This window comes from Hippoglossus hippoglossus, chromosome 13 (assembly GCF_009819705.1).
Source record: "Hippoglossus hippoglossus isolate fHipHip1 chromosome 13, fHipHip1.pri, whole genome shotgun sequence".
Taxonomy (NCBI): Eukaryota; Metazoa; Chordata; class Actinopteri; order Pleuronectiformes; family Pleuronectidae; genus Hippoglossus; species Hippoglossus hippoglossus.
Genome location: NC_047163.1, coordinates 20,268,576 through 20,289,388, shown reverse-complemented (window position 1 = coordinate 20,289,388; position 20,813 = coordinate 20,268,576). Strand labels below are relative to the sequence as shown.

General features: G+C 39.4%; 1 protein-coding gene across 12 annotated transcripts in view; it reads left to right on the top strand.

Annotated features, from left to right (window-relative positions):
• Positions 1-20,813, top strand: part of myo18ab (myosin XVIIIAb) — a 126,182-nt gene that overhangs the window by 43,647 nt on the left and 61,722 nt on the right. For 11 of the 12 annotated variants that reach the window (XM_034604268.1, XM_034604267.1, XM_034604265.1 and 8 more), the window contains 10 exons: positions 1,452-1,463; positions 4,013-4,183; positions 4,648-4,738; positions 6,510-6,702; positions 7,503-7,589; positions 13,429-13,570; positions 13,683-13,842; positions 15,340-15,526; positions 15,962-16,169; positions 17,031-17,140. In XM_034604268.1, the coding sequence (XP_034460159.1) occupies positions 1,452-1,463; positions 4,013-4,183; positions 4,648-4,738; positions 6,510-6,702; positions 7,503-7,589; positions 13,429-13,570; positions 13,683-13,842; positions 15,340-15,526; positions 15,962-16,169; positions 17,031-17,140 (1,361 nt within the window). The remainder of the gene's footprint in view (positions 1-1,451; positions 1,464-4,012; positions 4,184-4,647; positions 4,739-6,509; positions 6,703-7,502; positions 7,590-13,428; positions 13,571-13,682; positions 13,843-15,339; positions 15,527-15,961; positions 16,170-17,030; positions 17,141-20,813) is intronic. The other variant, XM_034604261.1, reaches the window with a different exon arrangement.

Below are 20,813 nucleotides of genomic sequence, written 5' to 3'. Positions count from 1 at the left end.
ACTGCAATACCATCCAGGACAATAGGATTATAAAATGCTGTTTAAACTGATTTTTTTAGTTTGCACTTGTCAACATAAAAGGACAAATTAGAAAATATTTTCTCCCTCTAGTGGTAATGAACCATGCAGATAGTTGTGGTTTTATTTGTCCAGTTAATGATGCATCTGTCAAAGACTTCTTAGAAGTCTCTCCACCAGGCCCATCAAGTTCTTCCACACTAGTCTGGCATTACTAGTTTTAAAGACCTTGCTTTATGCACAGGAGTATTGTCATTAAGAAACAGATAAAGGCCTTTGAAGTGCATCAAAGACAAAACCCCCAAAAACTGACCCAGACCGAAGAAGACACAGAAATGCGTGGACAGGGCTGTCCGTATACTTCTGGCCATATAATGTATCTACATGGTAAGATTAAAATAGAGGAAGTTAATTTAAGCCCTGAACAATTATTTTTGCTTTTGCAAAATCATTAATTGGTTTATAAATCATAACAGTAGAAAGCAGATGAATGTAACTCTAAGCAACACTTACAGACACAGATCTGTATGTGTTAATGCGATTCCTGTCTACATGACTGACATTGACAATGACATCCTCAAATTGTGACAGAATCCATCTTGTGTCTTTACCTTGTCCTTGGTATCATGAGCTTCTTTAACAGTTTTCAAAGCTTTATTCTGGATGCTGGAAATAGCAGTTGACATATCTGCCTCAACCGGTCAAGGAAATTGTTTAACTGAGGTGTTGAGCCACTGAGATCCTGATTCATCTGGTCACACAGTCATATCAGTTAGTAGATGATGGCCTAAACTACCACACACATAAGTACGATGGCGTCTGTATGAAGGGTGTGTGGGCTGTTCGCTCCTCTCCCCAGTAAAATGAATATTTCATTACTGTATATTTATTTTCCTAATGTTAGGTGAAGTGGTGGCCCACCTATACAATAAACCACTTCAGGAATCTACAACATGAAACTAGCCACATTGATGGATTTTATTAATATTCGCCAAGGGTTTGTACCTTTCCAACTGGAATAAACAACTTGTCCAAGATCAGATATGGAGATTTCCCCCCTGTGTTAACATGGTAACAGTAACAAAAATAAAACATCTTGTAGCTTGAATATTTAAACGGTGTCTGATATTTGGAATCTCCTGAGTCTGCACTGGCTGTTCCTGCACGTATGAGAATGTGCTTTCAGTTGAGTTAATCGTCTTTTTGGGGGGGAAATGCTTCAAGGACGCGTGCCAGAGTATCTTTTAACATCCACTGGTACTGACATGTCTAACCTCTCAGCTCACTCTTCCAAAGCATGATGTGTGGTTTTTGGTCAGTGTTGTTTAATACTAATGTTTATGCATTCCTGTACCTTTGAATTCATGAATGGTGTTATCTCTAACCCCCTCTCTTTACTTGCATGTTTGCATGCTGTGCCCTATCAAACACAGACGGAGATGAAGGTAAAAGAAAAAAATAACACATGTCGTTGATAGTTTTTCATCTAAAGACTTTACTTCAGAGCCTCTCTTGTTTGCTTTTTCTGTCTTAATGTCCTTCCAGGCCTTAAAGGTTCAGTGTGTAGAATTTTGTGACATAAAGTGGTGAAGTAGCATGTGGCAGCTGAACACCCCTCACCTCCCCCTCCCCTTTCAAACATGAAAGAGAACCAGTGTTAACCTTCAGTTTTTATAAAAACTCAAAAGGTGTTTAGTTTGTCCAGTCTGGGCTACTACAAGAAACATGGCGGCCTCCATAGAGAGGACCCCCCCCTTATGTAAATATACAGTCCTTCAATATAAAGGGCCCATTCTAGGGTAAATAAAACAACAATTTGTATAATTTAGATGAAACACACTTGTGAAAACATCACTTGGATTATTTTATATAAAATTTCTGTCAATAGATCCCTTTCACCTACATCTTACACACTGGACCTTTTAAGTCATTAGCGTAGTTATTGTTCATGCCTCTCCTCGCCCTCTCTTCCCCTCCTCAGTGTTTGCCTCAAGACAGTTCTTCGTGTCTCGCCACTTTCTGTGTTAGTGAGCTGAAAATCACAGGGATTAGAACTTTGCTGTCCCTTTAAACGCCTCTCTCTGATTCCTCTGCATGTCGCCCACATGTCACCATGCAACACATTCTCAAAAGCAAAAAAGTAGAGTAAAGCTTCTTCATTTTCACTTCTGGTTAGTGTTTTGGACTTACTACCAAAGAACTTGTATCTGCCAGTTTACCCCATGTTCCCCCTTGAAGTTTCTGTTGGAAGGGGCTCTTGTTAATTCTCAGGCTCCGTGACTTAAGTCTTATATTGGCTGGCTGTGCAGCCTTTCATGTCGCCAGGGTTCGCTCAAATACAAGGGCTTTGAATTGCCTCCAGACCAAAATGAGATGCTCTCCTCATACAGGTAAACACAGACAGAGTCAGGATATGATCAGCAGTGATTGGCCGTCTAAATCTGAATAGTTAGTTCAGCTTTCAGTGCATTTTCCAACCTAAACTCTCAAAACACCACTATATGTGTATGGTTTTTGATTTTCAACTGCCTACACAGCAAACATACATTGCTCTTTAATGGCTGCAAGCATGTTTTTAAATGCACAGCAGAGCTCAATCAGCAACAACAGGGAGTAAAATACCTTTTTTAGAGGAGCTTCACAACAAAGTGCAACAGAGTTTAACGTTTAACACGCAAAGTACAGGATGTGTTTAATGTTACCTGAAGGAACCCTGGGGCTCATGATTATGATGGACATGATAAAGGTTAATCAATTCCGTGCTTACTGCAACATGTCCTTACATAATATAATATTAGAATAATAGAGCACGCAGTGTTAGTTACTTGTGTTCTCCTTAAAAAAATGAAATATATGTTTTAATGTATTGGTATACATTTTCAACTGTTACGTTCCACAGATCAGTACCATCTAGGGCTGAGCGATTTACTGAGACATGTTTTTTTTGAATTGACAAGATTTTAAATACAAACTCACAAAATCAGGCCTGTCAGAAAAAGAAATGCACTCACTGAGCACATTATTAGGAACACCATACTAATACTGGGTAGCTCCTGTCTTTGCTCTCAAACAGCCTCAGTCATTGATTCCAAAAAGATGTTGGAAAGTTTCCACTTAGATTCTGCTGCATGTTGACATGCATCACATCATCTCTGCAGATTTGTCAGCTGCACATTCATGCTGTCAATCTCCTGTTCTACCACATCACAAAGGTTCTACTGGATTCACATCTGGTGACTGAGGAGCTCACTGAAGTTCACTGAACTCACTGTCACGTCCATAAAACCAGTTTGAAACTTTAACTTTGTGACAAGGAGCATTATCCTGCTGGAAGAATCCAATAAAACAAGTAGAAACTGACACTTCATTGGATCAGCAGGTTCACATTTACCCAAACCAGTCTATCTGACACCAACAACCATGTCACAGTCAAAGTCACTGAGGTCATATTGTCTTTCCAATCTGATGTCTGATGTGAACATCCTGACCTGCATCTGCATGACTTCATTACCTGCACTGCGGCCATATGATTGACTGATTGTATTATTAAATTCCTGATAAAGTGCTCAGTGAGTATAACTGTTCTACAGAAGACAAAACTTACCTGAATCTGTCAGTTTTCACACAAACCTCCCAGCTTCCTGCCTTCAGCTCCCGTCAGCAACCGAGAGAAAATATCTCTTTTGGATACACACCGCACAGACCTGCCATGAGAAATTCTTATCTGGATTAAAGGCTAAGACTGGTCGATACTCTATTTGTACTTTTACAGTGTGTTTTCAGTTTGTGTTAGCCATAGCTCAGAAAAAGCAAAAGCATCGTGCAGCTTGACAGAAACCACACACACATTTTCTTAGAGCATGGATCTCTGTTTAAGCATGAACCTTTTTACACCATTCATCCTCCACCCTCTTCATGTCATCTGCATTGTCTTTCCTCCTCAATACATATTGTCTTGTATTTGATACATGTTTTTTTCTTACTCTCTTTTTAGCGGGACGTAGGCAGTTTGCTCGTCATGAATGGGCCCAGAAAGCCGCCTACCTGCTGGGCTGCACTTTGGAGGAGCTCTCCTCTTCGATCTTTAAGCACCAGGCCAAAGGGCTGCAGCATTCCACGTCATTCAGAGGAGCACAGGACGAGGGTGGCCAAGGCGACAGCTCAGGTACAAACCCAACTGCAGCGTCTTTCATCTCATGTGTTCGATCATGTGCACACTGATGTTGGCTGTTCACTAAAAAAAAGAAGTGGTCAGCTATACCTTCCCTACCCCCTAATATGATGGACATGCTATTTACTATACTGTAGAAAAATACCTTATTGATAGTTGTGGAATATATTGTCTAATATTCTAATTTAAATCTGGAAAATATCCAAAATGTGACCATATATTTTAAGCCAACTTTTGATACGTTTTTCTACTTTTCTGTGCTCTAAACACAATTTGAATAGTGGTTGTTTTTCATGTTTACTTCTAATGTTTGAAATGCTTTCACTGTTAAACCCTTTCCTGTGTTTTGCTTGAAAAGAGTTGACATATAACCTGGATGGCTGGTTTACAGTCTCAGCACTAGTTTGTAGAATACAGCTTCTTAAAACGCGTCTCTTCACCTCCCCTCTGTCTCTCAGGCTCTAAGGTCACAGCTCTGGAGTGTTTGGAGGCCATGGCATCAGGACTCTACTCTGAGCTCTTCACTCTTGTCATCTCCCTCATAAACAGGTTAGATCTCACAATATTATACCTCAAATATTTGACTTTATTTTACTTTTAATTTTATAGGAAGTAGAAGAAGTATTCACAATATAGTTATTAGATATGAGAAAGCTTCAGACCCCATGTCTGATTCATAACTACTTACTACTCTCCTCATATTTTCTTTTTCTCTTCTTCACTTCCTTTTCAGTTTTAGCTTCAACCCTCTGTTCTTTCCCTCTTTTTTCCTCTCCTCCTTTTTATCCACTCATTGTTTCATTCTTACCTGTTTTCTTCCCCTTAACAGTCCAAATTTCCCCAGCGCTCACTCCAACTCCCTGCTGTGTACTCCCCTTTGCCATTATGACTTACTTAGTGCAGATTGATGGGTAAAATTGTGATTTTAACCATTTAAAATTACATTTACAACAGCTGTGTAAAGGGTCTGAATACTCTCTGAAAGCCGTGCAACTCAAACTTGATGATTGTTTAGCTCCAGCTTTCAAATGGCACTGAAGCAAATGGACACCTCCTCTACTTTTGTGCATATCAGCTAATTCCACTGCCACACTTCACATGACACTTAAAGTGCCACATCATCTCCTGTCAATGTTTACAATGAACTCCCTTTACTGCTTCTCTTTGTTTCTTTCATCCCTTTTTAAAAGTTAAAGCACTTTGAAACACCTTTCATGTTGTAAACACTTTGGCTCACATTACTTTACTCCCACCTTTTTTGTGATCCATCCATTAGTCAAAGCAATTTCAAACCACATTTATAATGTTGTAAAACCAATGAAATATGAATATTTCTCTTCTCAGTTAACAGTATGCACAGTGCTGCTCTTGTACTGTGGCACACATACACAGTCTGCAGATTCATAGTGTTGTTTAAATGTTCCTTTCAGGAGTACCTTTTGTTCAGATGCATTTGTTTTGCAACAATTAGTTGTGGCATTGTTACATCGGAGGCTGTGAAATCAATGTGCTGCTTCACTTCTTTCTAGTTCATTTCGTTTTACTGCGCCTTTGTCTCGACAGCCTCTGCAGCAGCTCTTTTAGAAAACCCTGCACACACGGTGTTACTCACAGATGTCAGATCTAATCGCGAGGGTTTCACATTTATCTTTCTATACTTTCCACACTTTACATTAGTGTAATGCTTCTAGTGCCACTGGCTGCTGGCCACTGCTACACAACCTCACTTAACATTATGTATGGCTCATGTTTTTTAATGTCTGCAGGGACTTTTTCTTTTCTTTTCCTCTGTTCACCTTAAAAATCATCCAAATATAAACCTTTGCAAACAACTGCATTTGAGTATTGATCTTTACAGTTTACACACCCTATAGGAATTTATACCAAATATTATTATTCATTTATACTGATAACATAGTCAGTGCCCAAATACAAGTGAATCACTCACAAATATAAAAACCAGACAGACAATGAAACTAACATGGTTAAATTAAAATAAATTACAGAACCTCTGATTTGGTCAAGAAACTGCTGCAATTTCTTTGCATAAAAACAATTCAAACATTAGCGTAACAAAGTATCTCATAAAAGGTGTTAAGAGTTTTTTTATAAGCTGGTACTATGCACATAACCGTTCTTTTATTCTGTCTACCTGTTGTATATTGATTTTCTTTAAAAAATATTCAGAATGAGGATTTGTTAAGCCAGAAACTGATTTTGTCTCTGTTGTACATAAGAATGTTATATCTTTGGGTTTTAAACAGACAATCTGCTGCTTTCCAGTGTCTAAGCTACATCATGATCCATTTCTGTCCCTCAGAGCTCTGAAGTCCAGCCAGCACTCTCTGTGCTCGCTGCTGATCGTGGACACTCCGGGTTTCCAGAATCCTCGCCTTGCTCAACAGCAGCGAGGCGCCACATTCGAGGAGCTCTGTCATAACTACACCCAGGAGAGGCTGCAGACCCTGTTCCACGAACGCACCTTCGTCCAGGAGCTAGAGAGATACAAGGAGGTGCTGCGTGGCAGACAGAGCACAGTATTAGACAGTGGCCCAGAGAGAAAATAGACACTAAAACATTAGCTTTTTTATTTCCTCAGATTGTCTGTGTTGATTGAAAATCCACTTAATTAAACATAGCCTTACTTCTTAAATGCTTATTTCATTCAAATAACAAGTTTTTTACTCACCTTACCGAGAGAATCAGGTTTACTTGGTCAGGTTGAATATGCCCACCTCCATTAAAGTGGAGGCTAATCGAAATTCATTTGGCCTAAAAGAAAAAAAGACCACTGCCAATGTTGGAAGCAGTTCCAATTAAAACTGTTCACATCGAGGTATTGTTATTATGCTGGATTCTATTCACCTCCACTGTTTTGCCTGGAAGCTGAAAGGTCAGAGACAGTTATGAATAATATAACGATAGGTAACTGAGAAAATGTGTAAACACAGATTATGTTTATATAAACAGTAAAGCAGCATGGCCTGCATATATACAATATACACAGAAACTCTTTCACTTTCAGAGGTTGGTCTCAGAAACCTCCATCCTTTCCACTTAACTTACCATAATTGAATCATATTATTCAAAGACAAATTAACTCAATTATACTTGTATGCATAATCAAATGAGAAATATTATAGAAACATTGCACTAATTACAAATACTTACACAACCCAATCTACAATCTAGTAATGGCTAATACCATAATTGCAGTGAATAGCTCCACTTGTGATTTATTGATTGAATCATCTTCTGCTGGTTAATTTGCTGTAGATCACTAACCTGAGCCTTTATCCCCTCCTGCATCTAGGAAAACATAGAACTTGCTTTAGATGACATAGAGTGCAGTACCTCACGGTCTGTAGCAGCTATTGACCAAGCCTCATCCCAAGCTCTGGTAAGCACAAGAAACCTCACCTACACTGTCTATGTTCCATGCATCTGTGCATGTGATGCTGTTGTGTTCTGCTCCTACCTGGAGCCCCTCATGAGAAATGAGCGGTCGTCACAACAGCACATCTTAACTTTGTGTTTGTGTCTGGTAAAACGCTGAGGCTGCTCCCGTTCAGATTCAAGGGTCGTTAGTTTGAGCCTGAGTTTTAATCTTAGTCAGAGAGACATTAATGCAAATCAGGTCGTAGTGTAAACGTGCTCTACAAAATATGACAGAGCCAGCAAATTGCCCCATTCATCACCCCTGGCAAGAGCAAATAACTGTAGCTTAGGGCTAATCTAGCAGAGCTGGTATCACTGAGCACTAAAGCCATCTGATCTGAGAGCATGGAAAGAAAACTTCTGCTTTGTGCTCATTTGACTTGGGATGACACTGATGCATTGTCCAGAGGTAAGTTGCATTTAGTTAAGATGTATTGGTAAACAAGGAGCAGTGTCTATTTTTAAATACTGTAACTTGACTTTCCCTGGCAACAGACTTATTGTTATTTCATCCGATTCATGTTTCCATCTTTTATCCTACCATATATCCATGTACAATCCACACCCTGATCAATCAGTTTGGCCTAAGCTGTTGTCAACGTAGTATTATTGATTAAAAACGGTTATGAAAGTTGGTACCAGAAAAGAGACTTGTTATACAGAGGATTCAGTTGATTTAATTAGAGACCATACATATTTGCATATTGGAGGAGACAGTCTATCAGGAAGAAAGGTTACTTTTGGAAGGGGGGGGGGGGGGGGGGGGGGGGGGGGGGGCAGTATTTTATGAAAAATATTCCATCGTGGCCTCTATACAGTTCTATGACCTAAAGAAAAGGAAATGCATCCAGTATTCCAATTAAAATGCAAAGAAAACCGAATCTGTGTTTGAATTTACACTATAGATATTAATGTGAAAATATAAGTTCTCCAACTTTTATATGTCCAATACTCTAATTATCTGACGATGTCAAAAATGGCTAAAAATATTTTACATGTTCCAATTTTGATTGAAATATTTCAGATGTTTTGCCAACAAACACACAAACAACCCACATCAAAAACATAAACTCATTTGAAAGGCAGTAATTCACAATATTGGAAAGAAAGAGTTTCATCAAATTGAAATCTCATGATGTATGATAATATTTAAATAATAGGGTGATAATCAACATCTTTTTAATTTCTGTTTTGTTTTAATTTGTTGTACTCAATTCTAATTTTAAACCTAAAGTAAGAACTAAAATTGATTGGACAGAAATAATTTGACTGGATTTTAATGAAAATGAAGTAGAGAGACTTTCAATGGTCATTGTTACTTTGGTCAATTTCAAAATGGTTTGGGATAATCTAACCGTAGGCTTCATGCATGACTAAAAATGTTCATTCTAAATCAGTTAGAGTCTACAACACGGATTTAATTGATCTTTGAAGTAGATGGAATAAATAAGCTTTTTAACAAGCCCTCCATTCTCTAAAGCGATGATCTAATTTGCATTAGTTTCTCTTGCTTGTCCCAAATGAAGTGTTATTCTTATTTATCAGCCACATATTGGTTGTTTACAACCCATAACATTTTGTCAAATTAAATCTTTACCCTTAGAGACAAAGCAGACATTGATTATCATGCTGTTCCAGGCCCGTTGCCTCCATCCACTTAGTTTGTCTCTTCGTGATTGTGGCTCATTTTTTTTGTATTTTGCTCCATTTCTTTTTGGATTTCCTCCTACTCCATCAGTATTAATTGGAATTGAGTTTGAGTTGTTTCATTCTTGTTGGCTTGAAAAGGTCTCTCTGCTCTCTGCTCATCGGCTTCTTACAGCATGCCAGTTATTAGAAGTACACGTGTGTGGCACCAGGCCTTTGCCGAAAATGTGCAGCACTGATGTATATTGTAGTCACTATGTGGCATCAACATATGCTTTTATCTCAATGTAAATAATCAGACATATATATGGTGTTGAGATTCTCATGAAATGATCCCCTGGACACCATGAAATATTCATGGTGTCCAGGGGATGAAACCTACAGACTTTGAGGATCATCTGATCTTTCCTACAATACAACTAGCAAAGTTTCCACTTATACTGTCAAATATCTCCACATATACTGGATGGATTGACTCAACATTTTCTGCACATATTTTTCCCAGATGGTGTGTCCAAATGACCATTCCAGTGCCATTGTTAGATTCCTCACTCTGAGCTGTATCGCTGTTTCACCCTTAGAATGTGGTAATAACTTTTCTGATCCCTCACCCTTTAACGTAGTGCCATCATTTAATCAAACTTTCTTTTTTTCTTTAACTTGGATCTATTATCAAGACTAATAATCTACCATTCAGGGTAATTTTCAGCTTTACTTTGTGTTTAGCACTAATTAGATTCCCTAAACCTATTTAAAAGTAGTAATAGTTTTTGTGACTAAATCTAAACATTCCCTAAGGATAGTGCTTCCAGTTTCAGAAATGTTCACATGGATGACTTTTAAAAGTCTTGGAAGGCAATGACAATGTTTGTCGTTCTGTTGATAGAAGCGACAGATCAGAAAATGCTCACTCAAAGGCCTCATATTTTGATTTAGTTGTGGAGACCTTGACTGCAAAGGATTAACCAGAAATGTTGTGAAAGAAAAGGAACAAACAAAATACCCTTGAACATGCAATCACACTTTAATTTGCTTGATAATAAATGATGCATACAACAAAGCTAAATCCCCAGCTTGTCATTTCTGATCAAACCTATAAACAAGCTTATTGAGAATACACTCTGGAAAGATGTAAAATTACATAGTGACTGCCAGTTTCAGCAGCACATCTCTTCTTGACTGAAAGACCCTGAGAGTCTGTTAACTTTCAATCTAATCAAACGGTGCCTGTTTGCAGAGGTCCCTCCTCTTTATTTAGACAGTCTGATCTCGGCCAAGCACACGATTTGAAGTATCGCAATGTACAAATCACAGCAGAGGAAGCCACGGAGCAGGATTCAGATATTTGTGTTGACAAGAAGAGCAGCAGTTGTGGCATTAATCTGCAGTTTATGAGTTTGTGTCAGGGCTCGCCGAAGGGCTGTTTCCAACCATCCAAAGATCATTTATCAGTTTGCTGGTTTTATTGCAAGATTATTACATTTACTCTTTGCTAAAGACCTCCACATTTTTCAGGGATCAGATTGAGTTTTTACAGGAGGTGTTGTCATATTTCAAGCAATGTTTAATCCACTTGGTTATAAGACTTTTTTTATATCAAAAACCTGCCTGACTATATTTTCTACTAGAATAGCACTCAGTAGAGCGCATACCTCCGCACACAGTCACAATAGTCCCAACAGTACAACCAAGATGCAACCAATTGTCATTTGTAGATATTAGTCCCCTTTATATGGATCTTAACATAATCTTATGTATCTCACAGTGTTAAAGAAAGTAAAAAAAAAATCTTGGATCTGCCCCAAAATTGAATGGGTTCTTCCCTGACCCATACTGCATCCCTCCACCTGGTTTTGCTGTCATCTGTCCAGTCGTTTTGGCCTAACCTTGCTAACTAACAAATAAAAGGACCGAGGTGAAAATACAACGTCTTCGGCTGAGGTAGAAATAGAGACCAGAGTCCTGGTTTGAATTAAACATGAAGATAATTAGACCTGATCTAAATAATATACTAGAACCAAATCAGCCATTGCAAATTCAGTTGAAAATAACTTCACCCCAGTCAGACTTTATTCTCGGCTACTAGGAATCCAACAAAAGAGAAGTGGGGAACTTGTGTCTTATTAACTCCAGGTGCTGATTGGAAGCACGTATTTAAAGTAGTAAGAAAAAAACCATGGCAGGCATTCTTCCAGGATAATTCATGAGACAGTTGTGCCTTTCTGCAGAATCTTTATTGTGCACTCTTCCAGTAGAATACTTGCTCATGAAATGACTATTTCATCGATCAGTAAAGAAAGAAGTGTTGAAATATCAATGCACCCCTGCTGATGGCTGCTTACTGCAAATATTTCAGCTCTGGCCAATTACTGTGAGCCTGTGTGAGTGTGTCGACTCACTCAGCTCTGATGTGGTGACTTGTTGTGCGAATAACAATGTTAGAGGCATAACGAGGAAAGTTATTGAAGCTAGAAAGTTAGAATCCTTGGCTGTGGTTCGTTATATGCCAGTTTTTGTCCATTTATTTAAATCTGCCTGGTGTTAAATAAAGTGAATAAGGTAAACATGTTTTCATAAGATAAAAAAGGGAGACAAAAAAGAGGTTTCTGCACAGAATGTGTTCGCTCTTCTCCCTGAAGCACCATTCATATTCATGCATTGATTACTTCCTCACAGAAATTACATTATACCAAGTATTTTCTATTCAGCGATCCACCCGTCACTGTTAGCGATCATGGCCCTGTAACACATGGAGTAGATTTAGCATGTATAAACCCACAGTGTCACCAGATGGCGCTTTAACACATCTATTTTCAAGAGCCCAGATTTTAGCACTTCCAATAAAAGCAAGTGGGCCTCCTTCCTGGAAACAAATGACCCCCCACAGTCAACACCAGCTCGGAAGAAAAAATGTAAAAAGAGAAAAGATTATTTCATATTCTGTAAACAAAAAGAAAGAAGAGGAAAATATAAATTTCAACTACATGAAATCAGAAATAATGAAATCAATTCCATATCCAATAAGAAACTTCCACTACAACAATACATCTGGTATTTACAAAAAAAAGAAGTAACAATCTCAATCATAAGAACTCAGCAGGGATGCCCACACACTCCCCTGAAGAGATAAATACAGATTTTCCAATGTTTCTATGCCAGCTTGTATTTATCAGAAAATTACCCAAGTGAGGAAGACATCAACTCATTTCTCAGCAGTATTGATTTACCACAGCTCAGCGACTAACAAGCCAATATAGACTCACCACTAACACAGGAAGAACCTTCCGATGCTCTCAACCTAATGCCTGAAACAAATCACCAGGACCTGATCGTTCCCCTGCTGAGTTCTATACGTCCTTTTAAAGCCTAACAAAGATCCAATCTTTCCATCGAGTCCTTTGTCTTGATTCTCTCATCAACATGGATATAAAATTCATCAGTGACGCCCTTGTCCAAACGATAGAAAAAGTCACTACATCCATAATTCATTCATTTAATCAAAGGTAGACACTCACTCAGAAGTTATCTAATGAAACACACTGTTAGTTATCACCAGACAACATCATAACCACCTTCGACACAGAAAAGCTTTTGGAGAACCTGGAGTTTCTCTTAATCACATCAGAAAGATTTGACTTTGGGGAATAACTAATCTGATCCGTTAATATTTGTCAGATCCTGATAGTGTTTTGTCCACAGTTACAATTATGAAGAGTTTTGAATTTGCTGCAGCTTTGACTGACTGACTTCTCCAGCACCTACAACAATTACTCGCTTCAGGTGTAGGCAATCATGTCGTGAGTAGAAAACCTCCATAACATGCTGTCAGAGGACTTTATCATGCACGAAGTTAAAGTGTTTAAAATGTTTCCTCTGACAAAATTAGGTATTATAGCTTTGAGTGAAATTGCATATCCCAAAAACTAATCCTAGGACCAGAATAACCCGTATCAGCCTGATCAGCTCTAAAACATCAGGGCTACATGAGTCTGGAAAGATGTCAAGCTATAGCTGGTCAGGCTCTTACTGTACAGTGTGTGCCCAATGTGAAAGGTGCATGTTATTTATGTTTTGAATAAACCTGTCCCATCAAGGTCAAAGTGATTGTAAAAGAAAAGATTGGTGACATTAGTGACTGTCCACATCCATCACAGGTTCGCACTCTGGCCAGGAAGGACGAGGCTCGGGGACTTCTGTGGCTGATGGAGGAGGAGGCTGTTCAGCCTGGAGGTTCAGAGGAAACGATGCTGGAGAGACTGTTCAGCTACTACGGCTCTGCACAGGGAGAAAACAAAGGTGAGCGCTCAACCCATCATCAGCGGTTTACTGGAGAGTTGCAGGAATAACAAACAGCAATGTTCCTGATGTCACTGGAGGGAATTTTTTTAATCTTCTCTGTGTGCTGCAGGAGCTAGTCTGCTGTTGCGAGGAGAGAAGCCCCACCTCTTTCTGCTTGGTCACAGCCACGGGACGAACTGGGTGGAGTACAATGCTCAGGGTTGGTTGAGCCATGCCAAGCACAACCCTGCTGCCCAAAACGCTGCCACACTGCTGCAGGACTCCCAGAAGTATGTGCAACACAGTATTACACACAGAGCTTTCAGTTTATTAGGGCAGTGTTCGTGGTGATAAGTAAACAGTGCTTTGTCAAACTGTTTCCAGTACTGCGGTGTCGCTTTTTGTTTGATTCGACCAGTTATTTGACTGATTCTTAACTTAAAGAGAAAAACAAAACTTTTTGTCTGCACCGGATGACTTTCCTGGGCCAAGCCTCCAACATTGAGTCCCTGTCAACCTATCAACCTTCATTACAAAATATGAGGGTGGAAATCACACAAAATGACAAGCGAGAGTAATGAAATTTCCTGTGGACTGAAAAGCTTAGTGATAAATCAGGAGCGGTTCAAAAGCATAGCTTAGAATGAACAACACGTCCAACCTTGAGGTGGATGGTCTACAACAGCAGAGACCACTTCAGGTTCAACTCCTGTCAGCTAGGAACAGAAATGTGAGGCTGCCGTGACTCACTGACACTGGACAGTTGAGGACTGAAAAAACCCATCTGGTCTGATGAATCTGGATTTTTGCTGAGAATGCAGATGGTAGAGTCACAATCTAGAGTCAACGGCATGAATCCATGGAGCCACCTCGCTTTCAGTCAACAGTCCAGGCTGCTGCTGTTGATGGGATGATTTAGGAAAGGTTTTCTTCTCAATCGTTGGGCCTCTCAGTTCCATTCAATTATAGTTTGAATGCCTTATCAAGTTACTACTTTCACAAATGTCTGTCTGTCTTTCTGTCTATGTCCCAGGGAAGTATAGTGACGTGTTTGGTGCTATTGGGACACGTGATACGTTCGATAATAATAGAAATTGAATAAATATAGTGCTTTGTAGCAGTCAGTGTGCCTTCAGTCTGTGGAGTGAGTTAAACACGTCTTCTTCTATGTCCTTGGTTAATCTACATCAGTGGTCAGCAACTGGTTCAAGCCACGGGTCAAAATTGCCCCTACAAAAGTTTGCTGCAATGCTTTATATCGAGCTGAATTAATCTTTTATTTGTAAAAATGTTTGAGGAGGACTCACTAATAACAAGGAATAATTCTGAAATAGCTCCAGGAGATTAACACTGGACAAGGCAGGTTTAGAAAGTTGACTGTACCAGTAAACTAAAAGAGAAAATTACCAGAAGTACCCATGAATATCAAACTAGATTCCATGTGTGTAATTTGCATGTAGAATTCTTTCATTTTACAGATTAATTGCTTGATTCCTCATATTTCACCAAGCAACTGGTCATCTGATGATATTTGTCTGATTTCAGTGGGTATCTCAGAAATCAATCTTTGAGACACTGAAGCTGCAGAATTTATTTTTTTCATATTATTACAAATTATTCCAAACATTCAGGTTAAGAACAAGCAATTGTTGTCAATTTCCCATCTTCTCATGGTTACTGCCAGCATGATAATGTCAGAAAGCAAAAGTCATTTCAACCTGGTTTGATGGGTATGAAAATGAGTGCAGCTGTGAGTATAAAGACAATTCATCCTCTTGCCACCACAGGAAGAATATCAGTGGTCTGTTTATGGGCCGGGCCAGCGGGGCCACCGTGTTGTCGGGCTCCATAGCTGGTCTGGAAGGCAGCTCTCAGCTCGCCCTGCGACGGGCCACCAGCATGAGGAAAACCTTCACCACAGGTGTGGCCGCCGTCAAGAAGAAGAGCCTGTGTATCCAGGTCAAACTCCAAGTGGTAAGTAGATGAAACAGTCTTTTCATCATCCAGTTCTCAGGCTCACACAGGTGTGTGTGTGTGTGTGTGTGTGTGTGTGTGTGTGTGTGTGTGTGTGTGTGTGTGTGTGTGTGTGTGTGTGTGTGTGTGTGTGTGTGTGTGTGTGTGTGTGTGTGTGTGTGTGTGTGTGTGTGTGTGTGTGTGTGTGTGTGCTCACACACACACACAAGTGTTTCTTTTCTGTGTTTGTCTTCTAAACACAACTGCTCTCACAAAGGTGTGGACCTGTACAAAAAACACTGCTTGACAGTTTCCTCACATAGAGCTTGTTGGCATCATGTAATTCCCAGCTTACTTCTCTACCCATCTTAAACATGACTTGAGATCTAATCAGTAGTTTCACTTACTGACAACAAGCAGAAGCTGATGTCACAGTCATGTCCTTTCTGTTTTTAGGACGCTCTGATTGACATGGTTCGTCGCTCCAGGGTTCACTTTGTCCACTGCCTGCTGCCCAAAGCAGAGGCAGTGGGAGGAGGAGGTGAGCCTCGTGTGACACACGGTGAGAGCCCTGACTCGGGCCTTATGACTCTGGATGTCGGCCTCCTGAGAGCTCAGCTCCGAGGGTCAAAGCTACTGGATGCACTGCGCATCTATAGGCAAGGTAAGGAGGACTACTTTATCTCTTTATTTGTAAATTATATAAGGATGGTCTTCCTTGTGTTACAATAGTGATTATTTTCTGAAGAGTACTGCTCTGTGACTCTTGTAACATGTGGAGTTCCACAAGGGTCAATACTTGATCCTATTTTATTCAGTTTGTATCTGCTGCCTGTTTGCCATATCAACAGTGTCTGACCACAGTAATGTTATTTCTTATTGAGTCCTGAAAACCTTAATAATTTGAAGTGTTAACTGCTGCTATCAAAGATCGGATGCCCCTCTTTATATTCTAAAATGTATTTCTTGATCTTAGCTATTCTGTCAGATACAAAAGTTACTTTTTCAAATGTTCCAGTTCACCCAAGTTAAACCTGCTTTCAAACTTTTCCATGATTCATTTGTCTGTCTGATGATGTCAGTATGAACCTACACTATCTTTTTTTCATGCCCAAATGATTTTTAAGCCAGTGATGAAATTAACTTCCAGAGATACAGAATTTGACAGGGCCCCAATAACCTTTAACAGCTTGCTGTCCAATTATTTTCTGTCTTCATTCAAAGGTTATTTAGGTCCTTTAACGCTTTGTCCCTCAATAAAAATCTCTTCCCATCGGCTTTGTTACTGTTCGTACCTCTCTAAAAGCTTGAGAAACCCTTGTGACCTCCAACATTTCAACCTGTCAAACCTTCCTCACTTTGCCTCTTTGCTCCTAAGTCTGTTGAAGTAACTTTTAAATTTGGTCAGTTTTTCTTCTGAAAATAAAAGTTGACCTTTGACACACACTTGACTCTCTTCTAACCTTGGTGTTTGTTTTTTTGTTGTTATACTCTAATCTCTGTTCTGCTCCATGCCTGTCTCTAGGGTACCCAGACCACATGGTGTTCTCTGAGTTCCGCAGGCGCTTTGATGTCCTGGCACCACATCTGACCAAGAGGCACGGCCGCAACTACATTGTCACAGATGAGAAGAGGGTGAGTGTTTGGAAGGTTTAACCTGATACTTACGAGTGCTGTTGTGTGTGGCTGGACAGTGACTTCTGTTGTGATGGAAACTGCTCTCTGAGGGGCTCCCCACAGTCAGATCTTTAAAATGAATGTGCGGTCCCTCAACCTTATCTATGGCCCTTGGCCTAAAGCCCTTTGTTTTCCACTGAAGGCATTGTCCTCGGAATTAATTTGGTGCTCAACAGAGTTTTTTTTTAGCAGCAGGATCATAGACTGTGTATAAAGATGGACGACACGTCCTCACTTGCCACTGTACAAAAATGAACCCAAAACATCCTGGGTACAGGTGCTGCCATCTTGTGCTGATGACTTTGTTTGGGGCAGAGTCTGTGTAGTAGTGATCGTGGAGTGGAGCCACAGTATTGAGGTCCTGCCTCAGCTGTCAATCATGATGTTTCACCTTGTTTTTATAGCATCATAACCAAACTTATCAGAAACATTAACAGGTAAACATACAGCAGTGTGATTAAAAACTACCTAAAATGACAATTACTTGTACTTTTACTTTTTAGTTTTGTCTATGTCCAATCTGCTAACATGGAGAAGGCAGGGTTTATGAACTATAAGAGAAATATTGACAATAAAACAAATATTAAAGATGATCCTCCTCCCTTACCCTATTATGACCTTTACTGTGCAAATATTTAAGCAGGAACAATTAAATGAGACTGCTTTGCCATGAATAGTTTCTTATTGTATCTTAACTTCATACAAAGTGCAGCAAACCAGTATTTGGTGTCGCTTCAAAACTCCAAATCTCAGAGGTAGACTTGGGCAGGCATTTTGTTGTTGTTGCCGCCTCAGTTGCTTCTTACTCTTCATTCAATCCTAGACTGACTCTATGATCAGATCAGGGCTCTGTGGGGGCCAGACCATCTGTTGCAGGACTCTTTGTTGTTCCTGTCCCTGAAGATAGTTCTTTATAACAGGCACTATGTGTGGTGTCATTGTCCTGCTGCACCTCCCTGATGCCAGTGCATGATGAATACGAAATGTATCAACTAAAGTTCCCTACAAAGTTTGCACGGTAGTTTACATCCAGTTAATAGTGGCCTCTTTTGTACTCTCTATATGACCCATTCATCTCGTAATCTCACTATCTATTTTATCTACAGTTGTTCTGGATGATATTATCTCATTGAGAAAAACCTACATCTAACTAACATGCAATATTTGACAACTACCAAATAAATGTTTGCCTTTTATTTTTAAATTATTGATGCTTTATGTGTTATTCTAACCAATTTCAAATAGCTGAGAAGTCTGACTCCCATTTAAATTTGTTTAATCCAATATGTTCATTTTCTGTTTATACATTGGAGTAATGCAACCAATTGTTAAAAATTCTAATAAATAAAAAAACAATAAAAACAACTAAATATACAGTGGCAAGAAAAAAGAAAGTCAGTCCTTTGGGATGAATTGAATTTATGCATTACTGAATTATTGTTTTGTTTGGATGAAAATCTATGAGAAACTCCAAGTTAATGACATCAACAAAAGTTAACTGGAGTCAAGAGTTAGCAAACCAATGAAATATTAAGGTTGAATTTTTTCTTTGACTTTTAAAAGAAGTCAAGTGTTCAGAGTTTGTATTCACCAGAAGCATCTGCTGAAGTGAATCATGCTTCACAAAAATGAGATCTCAGAAGTCTTGCTGAATTGTTAAGTTTGCATAAAGCTGGAAAAGGGTTGCAGAGTAATATGAAAGAGTTTAGATAATCATCATTCACAGCTGGATTGATTGTCTATAAATGGAGATAACTCAGTGCTTTGGCTACTCTCCCCACAAGCGGGTGTCCAGATGACTGAATGTAATGAAGTACAAAGGAAGTAGAGAGTTACAGCTGAAACAAATCACTGGAGTCATTTAACACCACTGTTCATATTCAAATCGTTGAACAGCAAGGGGCCCGTATCGCCGCCCAACCAAGGTAACATCACAAAGTGAGGTTTGTCAAAGATCACCTTGAAACCCAACAGAGCTCTTTCAGTCTGGGGCAGAACTTTTTTGTAATTCTTTCACTCAATACCCAGCACTCGCACTCAAACAGCAATCGAAAGAGCAGTGGAGACAAATGCAAGAGCAGACGTGTCACATGCGCACATAGAAGCAGCGTAAGCTCGAGGAGGAGAGCTGTCCAATCAACAAAACTTCGAGTGCAAGCTCTCGCAGAGCAAATCTAAGCACATGCAGAGCTTATTTGAGTGTGACCACAGGGTTTTGAGTGAAAGCATTACGCAGTCTAAACGTGAAATCATTAAGTCCTGCTTTCACACTGATAGACCACACTCTTAAATAATGAGATGGAAAAAACCCATAGTGAACACACATTCCTGCCTTTGCATAAAATTGAATAATGTTACAGTCAATATCTTTCACCAAATTATTATGGCCTATTACGAAGAACAAAAATCCATGTTGTTCTTCTGTCCAAGTCCTGAAAATCAGTACTTGAGTACCACAACAGTGATGGAGCCACCATGAATTCCTAACTTACTCAAGTTATCTTACAGGACAATGACCCTAAATTTACCTAATTTACCACAGAATAACCTCATACAAAGAAAATGCACATGTCAAGGTTGGTCCAGTCAGAGCTCAGACATTCACCCAAAAGAGATGCTCTGGAATGAGCTCAGTTAAACATTCCCACCAGATCCAGAATTCCTCCTGAATGTGTTGCCGGTCTGATCCACAGCAAAAAGAAGCAAGTTTTTTATTGCCAAAAGAGGTTCGATCGGTCATGTGATCGTTTACTTTTTCCACCAGCCCTTTAAATGTTTATTGGTTGTGTTAAATGAAGAGACACATGATAATAGCTCATTGTTTGTCTGTGATTGTGACTTAGTTGAAGATCACATCACATTTTATGACCAATTAATGCAAACCAGAAAACCAGGTCATTCCTATGGGTTCACACACTTTTTCTTGCCCTGTCAGCAAAAACACATACATTACTGTGAATTGTATTTTAAAACAAGTACAGATCTGATGAGAATCCTCCCACAGTGTTGTTCTAATATTAATTTTCCCAAAGACTGAGGTTCACAGTACTTTAAAGCACTGGCTGAGAGAGGTTTTTATGGGGTTTCCTTGTTGAAAACAGATCAGTATTATTGATATGTTTCTGTAATATATTTGGAGATAGTTTTCTTTTTCTTGTGATTGAAGTTACATTCAGACTAGTTTAAAACCAAATGAAAATGTACATGGTGCACATCATGACCTACAGCCTCTCAGTTTCTGTAACAGTAAGTCTGCCTCTCCTGACTGTACTACAGTATATGTGTTTGCCCAGCAGATGTGAATTATCAACACTGTGTATATTGAACTTAGCTTCAAAGGCATAGAAAGTATTGCTTCATAATCTCCCCGCCAGCTAGTACATGTAATGAAAACTTTGAGATGAGTGGTACAGCAAAACTTCTCAGAGAATGTGTTGCAGTGAAAAGTTCATCCGTGGCCACCTTTTCTTTGCTAACAAGCTTGTGAAGCGCAGCCACACATTAGACCAGTTTCTCCAGAGGAAAATCCATTTCCCACAACATTGTGTGGCTTTGTAGGACATCAACTGAGCTGCTTTGAGTTGTGTGACTTTTTTTTATTTTGTTGCTCTCTTGTGAGAATGTTCGGTCA